At 40.9% G+C, this 19,039-nt stretch overlaps 1 protein-coding gene across 4 annotated transcripts in view; it reads left to right on the plus strand.

Moving 5' to 3' along the window:
* The window catches only part of DNAI3 (dynein axonemal intermediate chain 3), a 97,916-nt gene that overhangs the window by 22,986 nt on the left and 55,891 nt on the right, over positions 1-19,039 (plus strand). For all 4 annotated transcript variants that reach the window (XM_040470822.1, XM_040470820.1, XM_040470819.1 and 1 more), the window contains exons 2-8: positions 929-1,024; positions 1,415-1,453; positions 8,695-8,876; positions 9,877-9,981; positions 10,548-10,697; positions 11,772-11,971; positions 18,573-18,689. In XM_040470822.1, the coding sequence (XP_040326756.1) occupies positions 943-1,024; positions 1,415-1,453; positions 8,695-8,876; positions 9,877-9,981; positions 10,548-10,697; positions 11,772-11,971; positions 18,573-18,689 (875 nt within the window). In that variant the 5' untranslated portion in view covers positions 929-942. The remainder of the gene's footprint in view (positions 1-928; positions 1,025-1,414; positions 1,454-8,694; positions 8,877-9,876; positions 9,982-10,547; positions 10,698-11,771; positions 11,972-18,572; positions 18,690-19,039) is intronic.

The raw sequence follows: 19,039 nt of genomic DNA on the forward strand, positions 1-19,039 counted from the left end.
TAGGGTCGTGATCTCGCAGTTCATGGGTTCGAGCCCTCCATCAGGCTCTGCGCTGACCAGAAGGAGCCTGCTTGGGATTCTTTCTCCTTCCCTGTCTCTCTGCCCCTCCCCTGACCAAGCTCGCATGTGCACGTACTCTATCAAAATAAATAAACTTGAAAAAAACAAACATGAATAAACTGAGACTCAGATGGTATTTAGTTTGCCAAGGATCACACAGCTGCTAAAAGGCAAAGTCTATTTTTCAACCTTGCTGCTTAGGCTCCTGAAATTGTACTCCTAACCATCTAACAAGATGAGACAGGGGTGACCATTGAGATGACAAGGATTTGATGTGATAGCAAATGACCTCAGCCAAAACTGATGATCAGTTCCACAGAGAACCTTTGGAGGCACTCTCTGACAGCACAAAGAAGGACACAGTGGGTAGAGGTCCACATGCTAGGATAAAAGTACTGCTTAAATGATACAAATTTTAAAAATTATGAACATGTATGTATGTTGTGGGCCCGTGGACTTTGAGCCTGCCTTCGTTGCTGAGGCACCTGGTGGGGAGCTGGGCAGAGGGCAGCAGACACTAACTCCCTGGAATGGGAACAGCAGCGAGAGGGCAGCAGACACTAACTCCCTGGAATGAGAACCCCATCGTGCTTCCATGGCAGGGCCTATGGCTGAAGCCTGGAAGGGCTGGCAGGTCACTTCCATTCGCTTCAGCTGAATGGCTCCCTTGGAATGGCAAGACCTTACCAGTAAGATTGTTGTTGCAATCAACCTTTGGTCACAGAACACCCATCCTATGAAGATACACGTTGATTTAGCTAAAGGTAAAGCTTAGAAAACATATTCTTCTCATGTTTTACTAAATGGTAATGCTGACTATTTGAAACTGTAAAACAGAATTTACTAATGACATTATCTCTTTATACAGCCTAAGTCAGAACCATGGCTCCAAAATCTCAAAAACAAAAGAGTGCTGGTGGCCACAAAAACACAAAACGGAGCAAAACCAAACAGATATTACCTGGTAGGATTGTTTTTTCATTAATGGGATTTTTTATGGATTTAATATCTGTATATATATTAGCAGCCAAAATGATTGTGGTTTTCTGTATCAAATAAGGAAATATGTTCGCTGTCATAAAGTCAAACACATATGGAATTTAGAGTATAGACATTTATTCTTTTAATTCATTTCATTGCAACATCCATTATATGCCATAGCATTTCATGAAGACATAATTCTGTGAAAAAAGATAATTATTCAAATTCTATTTAAGCATTTATAAAATAGTTTAAAACTTCATTGTGTACTTGTGTTTATGTTTTGTGCTTTGAGGCTTGGTAAAAGATTGTGATAAATTAAGATGCTTATGTGTCAAAAATGTAAATTTGACATCATTTCATTATATTCTAGACAGGGAAGAAGTGGAACCTGTTACTATGGAGAGCATGGGTAAGTGGAAGTATAATTTAGAATTTATGCTCCTAGTTTTATGATATTTTAAAATGCAATAAGCAAACAAAAATACAAATTGACGTGTTGAAGATACACGTGGGCTAAAATTATGTCATTTAGAATCTAAAATGAAAAATGTTACAGAAAGAATAAACAGTAAGAGAAGAGAGAATTTCAAACAGAAATACACTTGAACCTAGCAGTCCCTTACAAATCGAATATGGTGTGGTTACTAAAGAGACTCTAAAGTGTTGTGAGTCTGCAAGCTATTGCTTTTATTAGAATAATATTTTTTAAGGGGCGCCTGGGTGGCGCAGTCGGTTAAGCGTCCGACTTCAGCCAGGTCACGATCTCACGGTCCGTGGGTTCGAGCCCCGCGTCAGGCTCTGGGCTGATGGCGCAGAGCCTGGAGCCTGTTTCTGATTCTGTGTCTCCCTCTCTCTCTGCCCCTCCCCTGTTCATGCTCTGTCTCTCTCTGTCCCAAAAATAAATAAACGTTGAAAAAAAAAAGAATAATATTTTTTAAGACTCTGGCTCATGGGCAATATTTATCTGTACTTCATGGTAAGATTCCACTATTTCAAGTAAAGAGGCTGGTTTTTAAGCAAATAAACTAGAACTTAGCCAACCAAATTAATGCCGTCCCTTCTTTCAGAGGCTAAATAATCTTATTCCAGTAGGACCTTTTGTATTGGTTGTTGTTGTTGAAACTTTCCTCTTAGTTTTGACTTGGGTGATGCACTTCATGTTTAGAAACAGAGAGGAAACAGTGAGGGTTAGGGAGAAGGAAGATCTAAAAGCCTTGAAGGCTGTTCTGAGGGTTCTTTTAGTCAAGTAGGGTAGGAGCTATTGGCGGTATTTGAGCAGAGGAGTGATGGGATCTGACTTGTTTTTTTTTTTTTTAATTTATTTAAAAAAGTTTTTTAATGTTTACTTCTTTCTGAGAGACAGAGTGCAAGCTGGGGAGGAGCAGAGAAAGAAACACACACAGAATCTGAAGCAGGCTCCAGACTCTGAGCTGTCAGCACAGAGACTGATGTGGGGCTCGAACTCACAAACTGTGAGATCATGACCTGAGCCACTTAACCGACTGAGCCAACCAGGCGCCCCTAACCTGACTTGTTTTTAAAGTGTCACCCTGGCTACTCAGCTGAGAATGTCAGGGACAGAAGCAGAGGGCAGTCAGGAAGCTTTTGCAGCAATCTAGGAAAGAGATGGTGGAGACTTGAGCCAGGTTGGTAGAGGGGTGGAGGTGGGGAGATGATGAGAGGATGTCAGCTGACAGTAAATGGCACTGGAACAGGGCACGCTGCCCAATAAATGACTTACTGAATTAATGAATGTACCACTCAGACACTTGGAAGTCATCTTTGACACCTTTCTCCCCCTTAACACTTTCCCATCTAAACATTCTCCTTCTGTCAATTCCGCCTCTAAAGTATATCCCATCCACTTCAAATTATCTCCACCTCTGCAACCTTAGTCCAGACCGCCACATCTCTCACTCCAATTGTTTCCCTAGCCCCTAACTGCTATTACTGCCTCCACTCGGCCTCCTTCAATCCATTCTGCACACCACGTGGCCAGGTCTCTTTCCTGCTTAAACTCTCCCATGGCTTTACTCTACCCATTATAGTGGTCCTGGCTCCACCTTCCTCTCTGACCATTTCTCCATCCTCTCCCCACTCCCAACCACCACACCTGCCTGCCTACAGTCCACCAGCCTTGCTTAGCACAGAGCATACCAAAATTATTCCTGCCTCAGGCCCTTTGTTCTTGCTGCTCCTGATACCTGGATAGATCTTTTGCCAGATCTTTATGCAACTCTCTCCTTTTCATCATTCAGATCTAGACTCCAATCCCACTCCTGCCAGAGGCCTTTCTTGTCCTCTCCTTCACTTAGCACCATGTTATTGCCTTCTTAGCACTTATCCTAAGGCTGAAATTAAAGTACAGCTGAGTCTTGTTTTTCTTGGAAGTTCTGCACAGTTGCTGCGAATACTGAATTAGCAAATACTGAGCTAGTGCTCCTAGGGTAAATACAGAGGGGTTCCTGTCAGCCTCTGGTCACAACATTTTCATTAGCCAATCAATACATAACCTTGTTTTATGCGTGTTTCTGTTTAAAGACACCTTATTAAATGTATATTGTTGATTCGTTAACGTGGGACTCACAGCCAACAGCACTACAGCCCGTGCCTGAGCAATGCTTATCTAATATACGTATTTTCTCCACAAGGCATATCCCAGCCTTCTTGCATTTAGGAATGCTGAACAGCACTTTACCACTACGCTTGGGAGATATTTTAACTGGCAAAAATCGCCAATAAAAAGGCACAAAAATAGGAAGAATGTGGCACTAAATACACAGCGGGAAGGACATCTGTTTACTGTTTGACAGCTGACACAAGATGGCAGAGCATCACCGTGTTTGACCCCGGCTGGGACCGTGCACATAAGGCAACTCAAAGTTTTTGCCACTATAAGCATGGCCGCTAATGATGGCAAAAAGCAGTGCGACTGTTGATGTTGGGGTTACAAATAAGTTTTAGCAAGTGAATCTGCAAATATAAAATCTGTGAATAATGAAGATGGGCTGTATTTATTTGTTTATGCATTTATAACCTATTTTCACACACAACTGGCTGGCCCTGGGGTATACTCTCTCTCTCTCTCTCTCTCTCTCTCTCTCTCTCTCTCTCCCTCTCTCTCTCTCTCTCTCTCACACACACACACACACACACACACATACACACACACACACGAACACAAGTACTCCAGGAGAACAGAAACGCTCTTGCTCAGCAGATCTTGACACATAATAACCATTCGACAAATATTTGCTGATTTGTTGAATCAATAAGTGGCTTTCTCTATTCTTCTCATCTAAATAGACCACCACCACTCCCATTCTCTTCATTCTAGGTTCTACTTTCACCCTGTTTTCTCCTAAATGGCACTTGTCACAATCTGTACTTAAGTATTTCCGAGTATATCTGCCTAATTTCTGTCTCTTCCTCTAGATAGTCCAACCCTACTACCAACACCGTGCTTTTCACATAGTAGTTGCCCAGTAAATATTTCTTGACTACATGCATTAACTGGTAAGAAAGTCCACAAACATGAGAATGGGGTATGACAGGGTTTCAGCAGAAAGTAAATGGACTAAAAAATAGATTATTTAAGGAGAAAAAATGGATTTATTTAAGGAGAAAAAAAAAAAAACCCACCTCAGTACACAGCAGTGAGACCTGAGGGTAGGTTTTGATTTACCTTATGCTAGAACATCTCTCTTCTTCCCCCAGATCTTCCTCAGGGAAACATAAGGATCCCTCTGAATTCCTTGCTGTGGGGTCCTGACATTGTCAACTGTCACTCAGCGCTTGTGGCTCATGCCTCAAGGAATTAGGATTCCCTTTCCTTCTAAGAAGCAAGGATCAACAGACAGACTAAAAAACTGTTGTCTAAGGGTCTACAGGGCAATGTCTAGAGGTTCCTGGAGAATAAATGTAGTTTTTACATGGAGCTAACATTTACAGAACAACAGCTCTGTGCCAGGCACACCCCTCTCATCCGTTTATCTCTGTGAAGTAGGCATTGTTTATGGCCATTACAGAGACAGAGATGCTGTGATTCCCAGAAGTTAAATAATTTACCCCAAATTATAAGTCATGCTTTTTTTTTGTTTAAAATTTTTTTTTCAACGTTTATTTATTTTTGGAACAGAGAGAGACAGAGCATGAACGGGGGAGGGGCAGAGAGAGAGGGAGACACAGAATCGGAAACAGGCTCCAGGCTCCGAGCCATCAGCCCAGAGCCTGACGCGGGGCTCGAACTCACGGACCGCGAGATCGTGACCTGGCTGAAGTCGGACGCTTAACCGACTGCGCCACCCAGGCGCCCCTAAGTCATGCTTTTTAATACAGGTTAGAGTATCAGTGGTGTATTAATTGTCTGTAGCTGCTATAATAAACTACCACAAATGTATTGACTTAAAACACTGAATATTTAAATGGCTTATTATCTTACAGTTTTGGAAACCAGGAGTCTGACATTACTGTCACTGGGTTAAAGGAAACGTATTAACAGGATTGGTTCCTTCTGGAGGCTTTGAGGGGAGGATCCACTTCCTTGCCTTTTTCAGCTAAAAGCCCCCTGCATTCATCGACTGTTGCCACTTTCCACTATTTTCAAAACCAGCAGGATAGCATTTCCTAATCTTTCTATCTCTTTGACCTCTGCCTCTTTGTCACATCTCCTTCCTTGACTTTGGTCCCCCTGCCTTCTTCTTATAAGGACCCTTGTGGTTACCTTGGGTCCCTCTCGGGGGCCCAGTGGTCTCCTCATCTCAAGTTCCTTAACTTAATCACATCTGGAAGTCCCTTTTGTCATATAAGGTAACATATTCACAGGTTTCGGGGATTAGGACATGGACATCTTTAGGGGGTGGGGCAGTGGGGCGGCTCTATTCTGTTTACCACTAGTGATTAATAGTACAGGTTTTGGAATCAGACCTGTCTCAATTCATCATTCTTCCACTTAATAACTGGGTGGTCACAAATGACTTCCCCTCTCTGAGCCTCTGCTTTCTCATCTGAAAAACAAGGTAGCAATACTTTGGAGATGGTTACAGAACTTAAATTAGGTGGTACCCACACACTTCCTTTTATGGGGATGTTGCAAAGAAGGTTCATGTTAACTGTTGCTGCTATTTTTAAAAGATGCCATAAAGATAAAGAAATAGATCGATGAATGAGAATGAAGACTCCCAAAGTAGGCTGACATATATACGGTCAACAGATTTTCAAAAAAAAGTGCAAAGGCAATTCAGTGGAGAAAGGATAGTCTTTTCAACAAATGATGCTGGAACACCTATATATCTACACTTCAAAAAAAAAAGATCTTTAATCTGTACCTCATACCATATACAAAAATTAACTCAAAATGGATCATAGACCTTACTATAAAACCAGGTATTATAAAACTTCTAGAAGAAAATATAGGAGAAAATCTTTGTGACCTCAGATTAGGCAAAGATATCCTAGATACAACATCCAAAGCCATAAATCTTAAGAAATCTTTGCCTAGTTGATCTTTTCTTTTATGGCACGCCAGTCAGAAATGTAAAGGAATGAACCATTTCTAAATGCACCAACATGAATGAAACTCAAAATAATTATGCTGAATAAAAGAAGATAAACAAAATTACACACTATGTAGGGATGCCTGGGTAGCTCAGTCAGTTAAGCATCCAACTCTTTTTTTTTTTTTTAATGTTTATTTTTGAGAGAGACAGAGACACACACACAGAGTGTGAGCAGGGGAGGGGCAGAGAGAGAGGGAGACACGGAATCTGAAGCAGGATCCAGGCTCTGAGCTCTCAGCACAGAGCCCGATGTGGGGCTGGAACCCACAAACCATGAGATCATGACCTGAGCCTAAGTCAGACACTTAACCATCTGAACCACCCAGGCACCCCACGTCCAACTCTTGGTTTCGGCTCAGCTCATGATCCCAGGGTAGTGGGATCAAGCTCCACATGGGGCTCCATGCTCAGTGTGGAGCCTGCTTAAGATTTTCTCGCTCTTCTCTCTCTCTCTCTCTCTCTCTCTCTCTCTCTCTCTCTCCCTCTGCCCCTCTTCCCTACTTGCACTCTGTATAAAACAAAACAAAACAATACATACTGTGTAATTATATTTATAATATTCCATAAAAAGCAAACTCAGCTATAGTAATAGAAAACAAATCAGTGGTTGCCTAGGGGTAAGGGGGAGGGGTACAGAGGGAGGGACAGGAAGAAACTTTTAGGGATTATGGGTATATTTAGCTCGATTGTGGTGGTAGTTTCATGGGTATATGCATATATTTATCAAATTGTAGACTTTAAACATATACAGTTTATTGTTTGCCAATTATATCTCAATAAAACTGCTTTTTAAAAAGTAAACAGCAACCAAAATGTAAAAAAATCAATAAATGGTGCTATTTAAATTACCTGTGTTTCAATATGTAGGGCAATTGATGTATCAGCTATGGTCTGTGTTGTTAGGGCTCTTCCCTGTACACACAGTAAGACTCTGAGGAGTGAGTTACATAGAGCTGAAGTCTGTCTTTGGCTCCTGCTCTATCAGGCTTCTAGGGAAATAAATGCTGCTCACTGCATCCTATGGAATATAATCTCTGTTACCTCCCTGACGGTGTGGAGGAAGGAGCAGGACCCTCTCCAGTGCTCTGTGTTCACACATAATAGAGAAAGTATAGCATCGTACTAAGAGTGCAGGGACCTTACTTTGGATCCCAGCTTCCCCCATTTCCAACTCTCAGGGAGATAAAAAGGGCAGTTTGTTCCTAATTTGTGAACAACTTGTATTCCAAATGTTTATTGTATCAACTGATTGCTATTTGGAATATATTTCCACATATCATCAATGTTATGCACACAGTCATTAAAACCCTCCTAAATTACCTGGATAATTGTATCATAGAGCCACTAGGATGGGGGGTAAGTATTTCTTTTGGGCAGGGCCATAAATATTTCTATGGGAAAGTAAGCCCCAAACTCCAGTTTAGAGGCCACATGCATTTCTCCCCTTGTTGGCACATCTGTTGAGCAGTAGGAGAAAAGATGTCAAGACATCCAAGTGTGTAGGATCTGGAGAAGAAGGGAGTGGGCTCTGGGACCCTGGGAAGGTGGGGTTGGGGGAAGGAGTTTTGGGGGTAGATGCAGAGCTGAGACTGGGACTGTGGAAGCTGATGGTGATAAGAAGGATAAGACAATGAGAAGACGGATTGAGAGAGGGGAAAAAGAGCAAACTCTTAACAGACGTTCTCACTTGAGAGGTAGTAATTCCGGGTAATTGTTAGTTTCTTCTTTTCATTTATTTATTTACTTTACATTTTCTGTAATGGATATACTTACTTAAAAAAAAAAAAAAAAGAAGAACAATGAGGGGTACCTGGGTGGTTCAGTCAGTTGAGCATCCAACTCTTGATTTAAGCTCAGGTCATGATCTCGAATTTTGTGGGATCAAGTCCCACGTCAGGCTCTGCACTGTCAGATTTTCTCTCTCCCTTTCTCTCTGCCCCTCTGCCCCCTGTCAGAATAAATAAATAAACATTAAAAAAAAGCCTTTCAAAATTTTGGCCAAGACAATTATTTAAAGCAAACAATTGCATGTTGCCTCTTAATATCTTAAGTGGTAATATTTAATGTCCCAAGTCTACTTTTCCTTCCCCAGGTCATCCAGAAATTTATCCTTTAGTGTTAACTACCCAGACCCAGGAAATATTTAACTGCCGAATAGATGAAGATGTCACAGATGAAAAACCTTATAAACTTATCAAAAAAGAAGATATTTTAGCAGACTTTAAAAACAGAGCTGCAGTGTCTGATTTCTACCCAGTCAAAAAAGTTATCCAGGTAAGTACAACATCTCTCTTTATTTTTCAGTCCCACCCAAGAGGCTTCTGATACATAATAATAAAAGTTAGAGAGCTTGTTGAGTTCAAATCTGGTATTCCCCACCTCCATTACTTTGAGCAAATGCTAGGTTGTCCATACCTCCTTTGGGATCCTGCTCAATGATCGGTGAAAAGCAAACACCTATCAGTGACTGATTATTAATTTACACCCAGAAAAATTCACCCTTCCCAATTTCAACTAGAATAGGAATCTACCCTTATTTTCCCATACAGATTTAATTTTTTTAATAATTTTTTTAATGTTTATTTATTTTTGAGACAGAGAGAGACAGAGTATGAACGGGGGAGGGTCAGAGAGAGGGAGACACAGAATCCGAAGCAGGCTCCAGGCTCTGAGCTGTCAGCACAGAGCCCGACGCGGGGCTCAAACTCACAAATTGCAAGATCATGACCTGAGCCGAAGTCGGCCGCTTAACCGACTGAGCCACCCAGGCGCCCCTTAATTTTTTTTTTTTTAATTTGAGAGAGAAAGAGAGCACAAGCAGGGGAGGGGCAGAGGGAGAGGGAGAGAAAATCTTAAGCAGCCTCACACTCAGCATGGAGCCCAAAGCGGGGCTCAATCCCACAAATCATGAGATCATGACCTGAACTGAAATCAAGAATTAGATGCTTAACCAGCTAAGCCACCCAGGTGTTGCTTTAATTTTTTATTCATAATCTTAGTCCTGATATGTCTCCAAACATACAGAGTATCAATACCAAATACAAGGAATGCTTTTTTTTTTTTCCCATTAGAAATAAAATTGCATGGTAAATTTCCCTAGAACCACTTAGTTTTAAGAGCTTTGTTAACTTATATAAAATAAGTGTGCAATCTGGGATTATGAGCCATAGATTAGCACTCTGGCTATCTTTCATGAGTGATTAGAAAAATAACAGTTTTGTGTATGAATAACCTGAATGAAAACTGACCTTCCCTTTTGATTATATTCCTGTAGGAATATCCTGGAGATGAGCTTCTGGTTGTTTATGACAAAGACTTCAGATATGGACTTAACTTTTATCTTATTGGAACAGAAGAAGGCAAAGAAAACTATTTAAATGTAAGCAAACCCCCAGTCCTTGCATTTTGTTGATTGTCAGAAGAAAGAAATACCTCTGGGGGAGATCTATACATGGTTATGATTATTCTTGTTCTGCTCTCTTTCCCTGGGGCCTAGAGTAGGTACCTGGAGTAGGTAAGCAGTAAATGTCAGATGAACTAAATCAAATATCTCAGAGTAACATGTACTCCACTTATGTGCCCTTCATTGACCCAATGAGAGTAGAAACAATGAATCTGGAGTAATATTGCTCTTGGCTACTCTTTGACCCGTATTTCTGGCTCTCCTCTTGCCATCTCCATGACTTTGGGTAAGTTACTGAACCACTAGTCCACAAAGTGGTGGCACCAACAGGATCTATTTCCAGGGCTGTTGTGAAGATTAAATGGGCTTTTTCCCTTTTGTTTAATTTTCTTCTCCTAATTGAAAAACATGAACAAATACAAAAGAAAATAAGTAAGTGCTTAATGAATTTATACAAGTGTAAAGTTTATTGCAGAATAGGTGCATGCAGCTATAATCTACTTTGGGTCATGTATTTTAGAGTGCTATTTATTTTACTCTAGCACCCAGAAGTACCAGAAGAACAGGAAGAATATAAAGAGCATACTTCTGAAGATTTACATATTCATAAACCACCTATCTCTAAACCATGGGTTTCTTTGGGCAGTGAAAAAGAAATTGATGAAGAATCGGTTAAGGAATCTGCAAAGCAGGTCAGAGGGCTGATATGATCTTCAGTGCATTACCTCTCTGTAATGCTCAACAACACTTATTCCTGAGGGATCTGTAAGGTTTGCTATGTGTGCCAGCACAGATGTAGCTTTTCCTTTGATAGAAGAATGGTTATTGTTTTGGATATGTGGGTATTATGGGTTGAATTGTAGTCCCCAAAACAGATATGCTGAAGTCCTAATGTCCACTACCTCAGAATATGACCCTATTTAGGAACCGGGGGATGCTAATCCAATATGGCTGGAGTCTTTATTAAAAAGATGGCTATGCAAAGACACAGAGACACAGGGAGAACACCACATGAAGAAGGGAGCAGAAACCGGAGTGATATATCCACAAACCAGAGAACAGCAAGGATTTCTGGCCATCTTCAGAAGCTAGGAGAGAGGCAAGGAACAGATTCTCCCTCAGAGCCCTTAAGAGGAGCCAACCCCTCAACACCTTGATCTCAGACTTCCAGCCTCCACACCTATGAAAATAGTTAAAATAAATTCCTGTTGTTTTAAGCCACCCAGACCGTGGCACTTGGTTATGGCAGCCCTACGCATAGCCAGAGCAGCCCCTGAAAAGAACATTTGCGTGTGGGTGATTTATTATGAAAGTTCCATAGAAGAATAGGAAAAGCAGCAGGACACGGACATAGCAGAAGTCCTACAAAGGATGCTATCTCAGGCAAAAGTCCAGTAGAGGAAAGGCTTTAGCTTGAACCCCTCAGGGAACTCTGGGTGTAAATTACACCTGAATTGTCCCAAACACAAGTAAAGGAGATGGGCTTCCATATGTCTCCTGCCAGTCCAACAGTGGTCAAGATGTAAACTGGCAGTCACTATTCTTTGTACCTTTGTACCAACGTGGTCCCAGTAGCCCCAGAGCAGTGCTCTGCAGAAGAACAGTAGGTGGTGGCCCTGGAAATGGAAAACACAGAAGTGGAGAGGTAAACAGGAAGTAGAGGGAGAGATTTTAGAGGATCTGAGCAGAGCACCAGTATTGTCTACCCCACATCCATGTTTCCAGGGACTTGATTATGTTCCTTTTACTGTTTACACGTGTTGCAGATTACATATATGATTTCTCGAAAACGAAGTGAATTTGGTGCGCCAGTTAAGTTCAGGGACCAAAATGCTTCCAGCGTAAAAGATGCCTATATTGAATGTACAGCCTACCCAGATAAAAATTTTATCGTTAAGCAACTTGAGAAAGATGTTGGCATGCAAGTCGTCCCCAAAGTCAAGGACACAAGTACTCAAACAAGATGGTAAGTATGTGATGGGGTTGTATATTTTCAAAGGCAAGTACAGTAAAATCTAGCAACATCTGTGATTATTTTTGAAAGACTTTATCATAAATAGAAATGGCTTGACAGTGATGACCTAGGTCTTCACAGAGCGACTCAATTCAGGAAGATCTACTCATCAACACCTTTTAAAATCTCAATAGGAAAATGAGATACAAGTATATAAGACTGTAACCACTATGGAGTGGGAAAATAACTAATGTTGTTAATAATCAACAACCAGACAACCAGAGAAGGGGCCCTGGTTGTCTTTCGCCTTTGCCTCCTCACTGCTCTATTCCACCACCTACGTGGTCATTCTTACATATCAAATCAGATTGTGTTATGTCACTGCCTAAATCTCTTCTTTAGCACCCCACCACATCCAGGGCCCTTAGGATGGCATTAGGTCCTCCTTCCTCCATTACAAGGCATTGCCTGCCACTCCAGCCTTGTCACCTGTTCTGAAACAAGCTCTTTATGCTCTGCCTCCGTGAGCTGCTTCCAGCTCCCAGAATATCTGCTCTTCCATATCTCCCTGCCTTTTCCCATGCTGCTCCTCTGTATAAAATGGCGAACCTGGAGAACACCTCTCTACCCTTCAAGGTCCACTTCGGTGCCCCTTCCTCTGTGATTTCCTGGAAACATCTGGTAGAGTTGATCTCTCCCTCCTCTGGGTCCCCGCTAGAGTTTAGAGGGATCTTTACTGTAGCGCTGATGACACACATTGTACTCCTCTGCTTCCCTGTCTGCCTGCCTTGGATCCAGAGCACTTTGAGACTACCCATATCATTTCACACATTAAATGCTTCACTAAAATTAATCCAGTGAGTGAACTGATGTGAAATGGATTGCTGAAAGAATGCTTTGGGGACTTGAGTTAGTCTTTGAAGGTTGTATAAGTCTGAAAATATACTTAGCTAAACCATGCATTTTTTTTTTTTTAGGATTTAAAAAATACTGTTTATTTTAAAATAATTTTAGATTTATGGAAGATAAGCCACAGATGCTGAATATGGTTTAGAGATATGGGGAAAGGAAAAACAGCCCAAATTTTTAAAAAGACTTGAACAGTTCAAGGGGGTGGGAAGACCAGAGTCTGCATGGGACAACAAGGACACCAGCCTGGGGAGAGTAGAGTGAGTAGCAGAGGCAGACAGAGAAGTGGATTCCCTGTGGCAGACAGTAAGGAACTTTGGAAAGTTCTGAAGCAAGGGAGAGGCAGGATGATAGGGCTATTTAAATAAGATGAGTCAAGCATAAGATGAGAGCAGAGGGAAAAAAAGCCTGGAGTTGAGAACATTGGCCAAGTAGGAGACCATTGTAGTTAAACAGGCAAAATGTGGCCAGTGTCTAAATTAAGATGGTGGCAGTAGGCACGGAAGAAAGGGTGGAAAGGAGACATGTGTAAATACAAAATGCCATAACTCCCATCATTAAAACAAACAAAACCCAACTTTTTTGACGTCTCTAGCTATTCCAAGGTGTTTGCTTTTCTTTATAACAAAACTCTCCCTTCTCCGTATTCTCTAGTTCCACTCTCTCTTCAGCCATTTTGTTTTGAGCCCATGCCAGTCTTCACAAGGTCACCAAAGACTTCCAGTGGTCTGATTGCCTAATCCAATGTTCAGACCTTCTTTTTCTCCACTTCTCAGCACTACTTAACGTGGTTGACCATTTCTCCTTAAAGCACAGCTTTCCAAGCAGTGTGGAGGTTCCTCAGAAAATTAAAAATAGACCTACCCTATGACCCAGCAATAGCACTGCTAGGAATTTATCCAAGGGACACAGGAGTACTGATGCATAGGGGCACTTGTACCCCAATGTTCATAGCAGCACTCTCAACAATAGCCAAATTATGGAAAGAGCCTAAATGTCCATCAACTGATGAATGGATAAAGAAATTGTGGTTTATATACACTATGTAATACTACGTGGCAATGAGAAAAAATGAACTATGGCCTTTTGTAGCAACGTGGATGGAACTGGAGAGTGTGATGCTAAGTGAAATAAGCCATACAGAGAAAGACAGATACCATATGGTTTCACTCTTATGTGGATCCTGAGAAACTTAACAGGAACCCATGGGGGAGGGGAAGGAAAAAAAAAAAAAAAAGAGGTTAGAGTGGGAGAGAGCCAAAGCATAAGAGACTCTTAAAAACTGAGAACAAACTGAGGGTTGATGGGGGGTGGGAGGGAAGAGAGGGTGGGTGATGGGTATTGAGGAGGGCACCTTTTGGGATGAGCACTGGGTGTTGTATGGAAACGAATTTGACAATAAATTTCATATATAAATAAAAAAAAATAAATAAAGCACAGCTTTCCAGTAAGTGTTATGGATGACACTCATTGTACCCATTCTAACTTATTGGCAGCTCCTTCCCAGTCTCTTTTACTGGATCCCTTCCTCCCAGCCTGTAAATATTATGGGACCCGAAGGCTTACTCCTTTTGATGTTTTTTTTTTTTTTTCTCTAACTATACTTAATCCCTGGGTGAATTTATAGAGTCCTATGATACTAATCTATTGTCTGTTATTGCTGATGACTCCCAGATCTATGCCTTCAGCCTCAATTTCTTACCTGAACTCATTTACTTATCTACTTACTTGAATTTCTAATATGTCTCTTGAGCTTAACATGCCCAACAACAAATGTTTTCCTTTTAACTCCAAAACTGAGATTCACTGAATTTCCCTCATCCCAGTAAATGACAATGATATTCTTGTAATTACTCAGACCCAAAACTTTGGATTTTCTTGGGTCTATCTTCAAAATATATCCACTGCTATCACCTTGGACCATGCCATCTTCACCACTTGCCTAGGTTATTGTAATGCCTCCTAACTGGCTTACTTCTATCCACTCTTTCCCTTCTGCATTCTATTCTCCATAGAGAGCCAGAGTAATCCTCTTAAAATGTAAGATAACGTCACTGATCAAAACCCTTCAATGGCTTCCCATCCTACAGGAACCTACAAGGCTGCACATGGTCTAGATTCTCTCTGCCTGTTTTCCCTCATCTATTCCAGCCACAGTGGCTTCCTTCTTCCTTCAATTCACCAAGCATACTCATAGCTTCCAGGCTACTCTTTTCCCAGACATCCTTAGGGCTCATTCCCTCCTTCATCCAGATTTCTGCTTGAATGAGGCATTCTCTGAAATTCCTGTATACAGATCTTCCATGACAGATGATGAGGTTATGTCCCAACAAACCCATGGTAAGTTGAAAATATCCTAAGTTGAAAATTCATTTAACACATCTAACCTACCAAACGTCATAGCTTTGCCTACTTTAAATGTGCTCAGAACACTTACATTAGGCTACATTTGGGTAAAATCATTGACACCAACCTATTTTATAATAAAGTGTAGACTGTCTCACGTAATTTATTAAATACTGAAAGTGAAAACCAGGATGACTGTGTGGGTACACAATGGCTGTCAGTGTATGGGTTGCTTACCCTCATGACCCTGTGGCTGACCGGGGGCTGAGGCTCACTGCCACTGCCCAGCATCACGAGAGAGGATCATACAGCATATCACTAGCCCAGGAAAATGTCAAATTCAAAATTCAAAGTACAGTTTCTACTGAATGCATATTGCTTTCACACCATCCTATAGGAAATAAAAATCACACGTGGAAGGAAGCATAAGTTGGGGGCCATCTATAAAAGCAACCACCGCCATTACTATCTACCCCTAACTCTACTTCTCTTCATGTTATTATCACCACTTGATATGTGTTTGTCATTGTCATTCTTCTCTCACCTTCCCTCCTGCCCCTGCCTTAAAATTCAAGCTCCATGAGACAGGAACTTTGTATGATTTATTTATTTCCACATCCTCAACTCCTAGGACATTTCCCAAAACCCATTTATCAGATGGAGGGAAACAGGGAATGGAAGAAGGGGGAAGAGATGGATCAAGTTAAAGAAGAATGTACAGAACAGATGCCTGACGAGTTCAGTGTTAAGAGGAGAGCCGTGAAATATGCTGAAATCCTATATGAAATATATGACCAGGAGAATCAGGAATCAGGAGTGTAGAGTGAACTAAAAAACACACTTTTCAAATTTATATAAACCAAGTCAGAAGCCATAAAAATGCACTGGTAAAATCAGGGCACATATACATAGATCCCAGGGGTCTGAATAAGAAATGGGCCAGAAACAAGGCAGTCAGGTGAAGAGACAGGTCAGAATTAAAGGAGGTAAAAATAAAGACAGGATCAGTAGTCAAGTCTGGGCAGAGAATTAGGACACCAGAGATTCATAAATACCAAGATGTGGGGGCGAGACAGGAAGGAGAGTGGGGATACACTAAGCCAAGCCAGCCAGAGACTTCTGTTTCTGCCAGGGAACAGAAAAGTGACAAGAATGAGTCAGCCGAGGTAGACTCAGGAGGCAGACTCAGAAAAGGACAGTGAACTTCTAACAACAGGAACCCCATCATAGGACTTGAGACTTAGCAGGCGCTCACTGAATGTAGACCGATACAAGCAGACAGCTATAGTGATACAGATGGAGTAAATAAATGAGAAGTAAGGGAAGGTCTTGACCAATAAGATGAAAAAAAAAAAAAGAATCAAAATGTTCAATTTAGGTGGCTGGGAGAATGCTTGTTCTCCTTAGGAAGATCAGGAAATGAGGAAGGGTAGCTAGTTTGGGGTGGAGAGGATGAGATAAAGGATTGTGATAGAAGTAAAGAAAGGTCAATGGTGAGGTTCAAAGAGGAATGACAGTGAAAGCAAATGTTCACAGTGTTCTGGGTATTCTTCTAAGCACTTGGCATACAGCAACTGAGTTCTCACAGCTGCCCTCTAAAGTAGGCACTATCCCCATTTTACAAATAAAGAAGCCGAGGCAAAGTGAGGTGAGAAATGAAGTTCAGTGTTTGGGACATAATTTAAATCTGAAGCAATCACAAACAGATCTGCTGAGAAATAACAAAGCAAATCACATGTTAAAAGTAAGAGCGACTCTTAGGGTGCCTCTTTGCTGAGATCAACAGGTGCCATAAAATTTCTTACTTAATCCTATCCAGAAGATACTAATATGTGCTAGAAATGAAAAGGTGAAGCTAAGGGTCACCTGGGTGGCTCAATCTGCTTAGTGTCCAACTCTTGATTTCAGTTCAGGTCATGATCCCAGTGGGATTGAGCCCCAAATGGGGCTCTGCGCTGAATGCTGGAACCTGCTTGGGATTCTCTCTCCTCTCTCTGCCCTTCCCCTGCTTGTGCTATGTCTCTCTTTCCCTTTCTCTCTCTCTCTCTCACACACACACACTCTCTCTCTCAAAACAAATAAATAAACAAATTAAAAAAGGTGAAGCTAAGATATGAACCCAAGTCTCTCTGACTCCAATACCAACATTCTTTCTTTCTATCACTCTGCCTTCTGCTACTGATACTGAGCTAACTAGGAGGGGAAAAAATGATTTATTCAACATAAGCAAAACTCTCTTTACTCCTTGTTTGATTACTCTTCACTTAATATATTTGCCTCTCACAGAGATGTTTCACTGACATTTGTTCAACACAGATTAAATATAACCTAATGTTTTTTTTGACACTTAAAATGTGCTAGGCACTATTTTAAAAACTTTGCATGTATTAACACATTCAATTTACAATGCTTCTATGTGCTACGTACTTTAAAAGTTTCATGTAGAGATGAATAAACAGACATAGAGAGGTTAAATAATTAGCTCAGGGTCACAAAGCTTGTAAGTGATAAACCCAAGCTTCAAAACCGGTCAGCCTATCACCAGAGTGCACGCTCTCAATGACTATACCATCCGACCTTTCTATAACCCCATACCAAAAGATCAAGGAGCTCACCCATTCTAGTGGGTGAGACTGCCAGTGCCCAAATGCAACAGCATGATATGTTCAAGGGTGGAGATGAGCGCTGAGGGCAGACTGGAGGAAGATCATGTCACCATCATTGCTGGAATGCAAATTGTTTCTAGTTTTGTATATTTAGAGCAGAATTTCTGAGTCTCAAACTCCACTGACATTTTGGGCTGGATAAATCTCTTTTGTGGGAGGCTGTCTTGTGCATTGTAGGGTATTAAACAGCATCTCTGGATTCTACCCACTATATGCAGGTAGCACATCCCAGTTGTGACAACCAAAAATGTTTCTGGATGTGACCAAATGTTCCCATGGGGTGGGGTGGGGTAGGGCTGTACTGGTTAAGAAACACTGATCTAATGAACCAAATAGGGAGAGAATGATAAACAAATGTGGCAAATTGTTAACTGATGAATCTGGGTGAAGAGTGTTTGGGACTTCCTTAGATCCTTCTTACAACTTTTCTATAAGTTAAAAATATCTCAATAAAGATTTTAAAAAATAAACATTTCTTGATTATGTTGGAAACAAATACATAAATATTCAAAGTATTTCAAAAAGGCAGTCAATATCAACTGTCTAGGATAAAGAAAAAATTCAATATATAGAATTTAAATATAAAATAGTATCTTATTATTGTCACAGAAAGAAACCTTTGACATGTCACAACCTATATTTACTTTTCTTTGATCTAATTTTTGGTATTCTATCATCTTTTAATGTATTAGGACATATCCCAAAAATGCCAGTACACAATATTATCCAAGAGAATTTTCAGAGGAGGAAAAAGAGATATTCGGACAATCCAAGCCTTTGATTGACTTTCTTAATAATGCATCTATAAGGTAAAAACTGTATCTTAAAATTTTAAAATAAAACATAAAATGTGTATGTGTACTTATAGTGATAGGTCTTAAAAGCATGGTGCCTCGATAGAAAATATGAAGTTATCAGATATGCATGGGCATATGACAAATCCTCAGTCTTTCCTTCCTTTCTATTGTCACCAGTGTGGACCTAGGAGATGTATACAGTTGGGTGTGTGGGGATGTTTTCCTAACAGCAAATTAACAATTATTTATTTACCATAGTTTTTTTTTTTTTCAATGTTTAGTTTTGAAAGAGAAACAGACAGAGCATGAGCAGGGGAGGGGCAGAGAGAGAGGGAGACACAGAATCTGAAGCAGGCTCCAGC

Source organism: Herpailurus yagouaroundi, unplaced genomic scaffold (genome assembly GCF_014898765.1).
Source record: "Herpailurus yagouaroundi ecotype Mexico unplaced genomic scaffold, PumYag 77, whole genome shotgun sequence".
NCBI classification, from domain to species: Eukaryota; Metazoa; Chordata; class Mammalia; order Carnivora; family Felidae; genus Herpailurus; species Herpailurus yagouaroundi.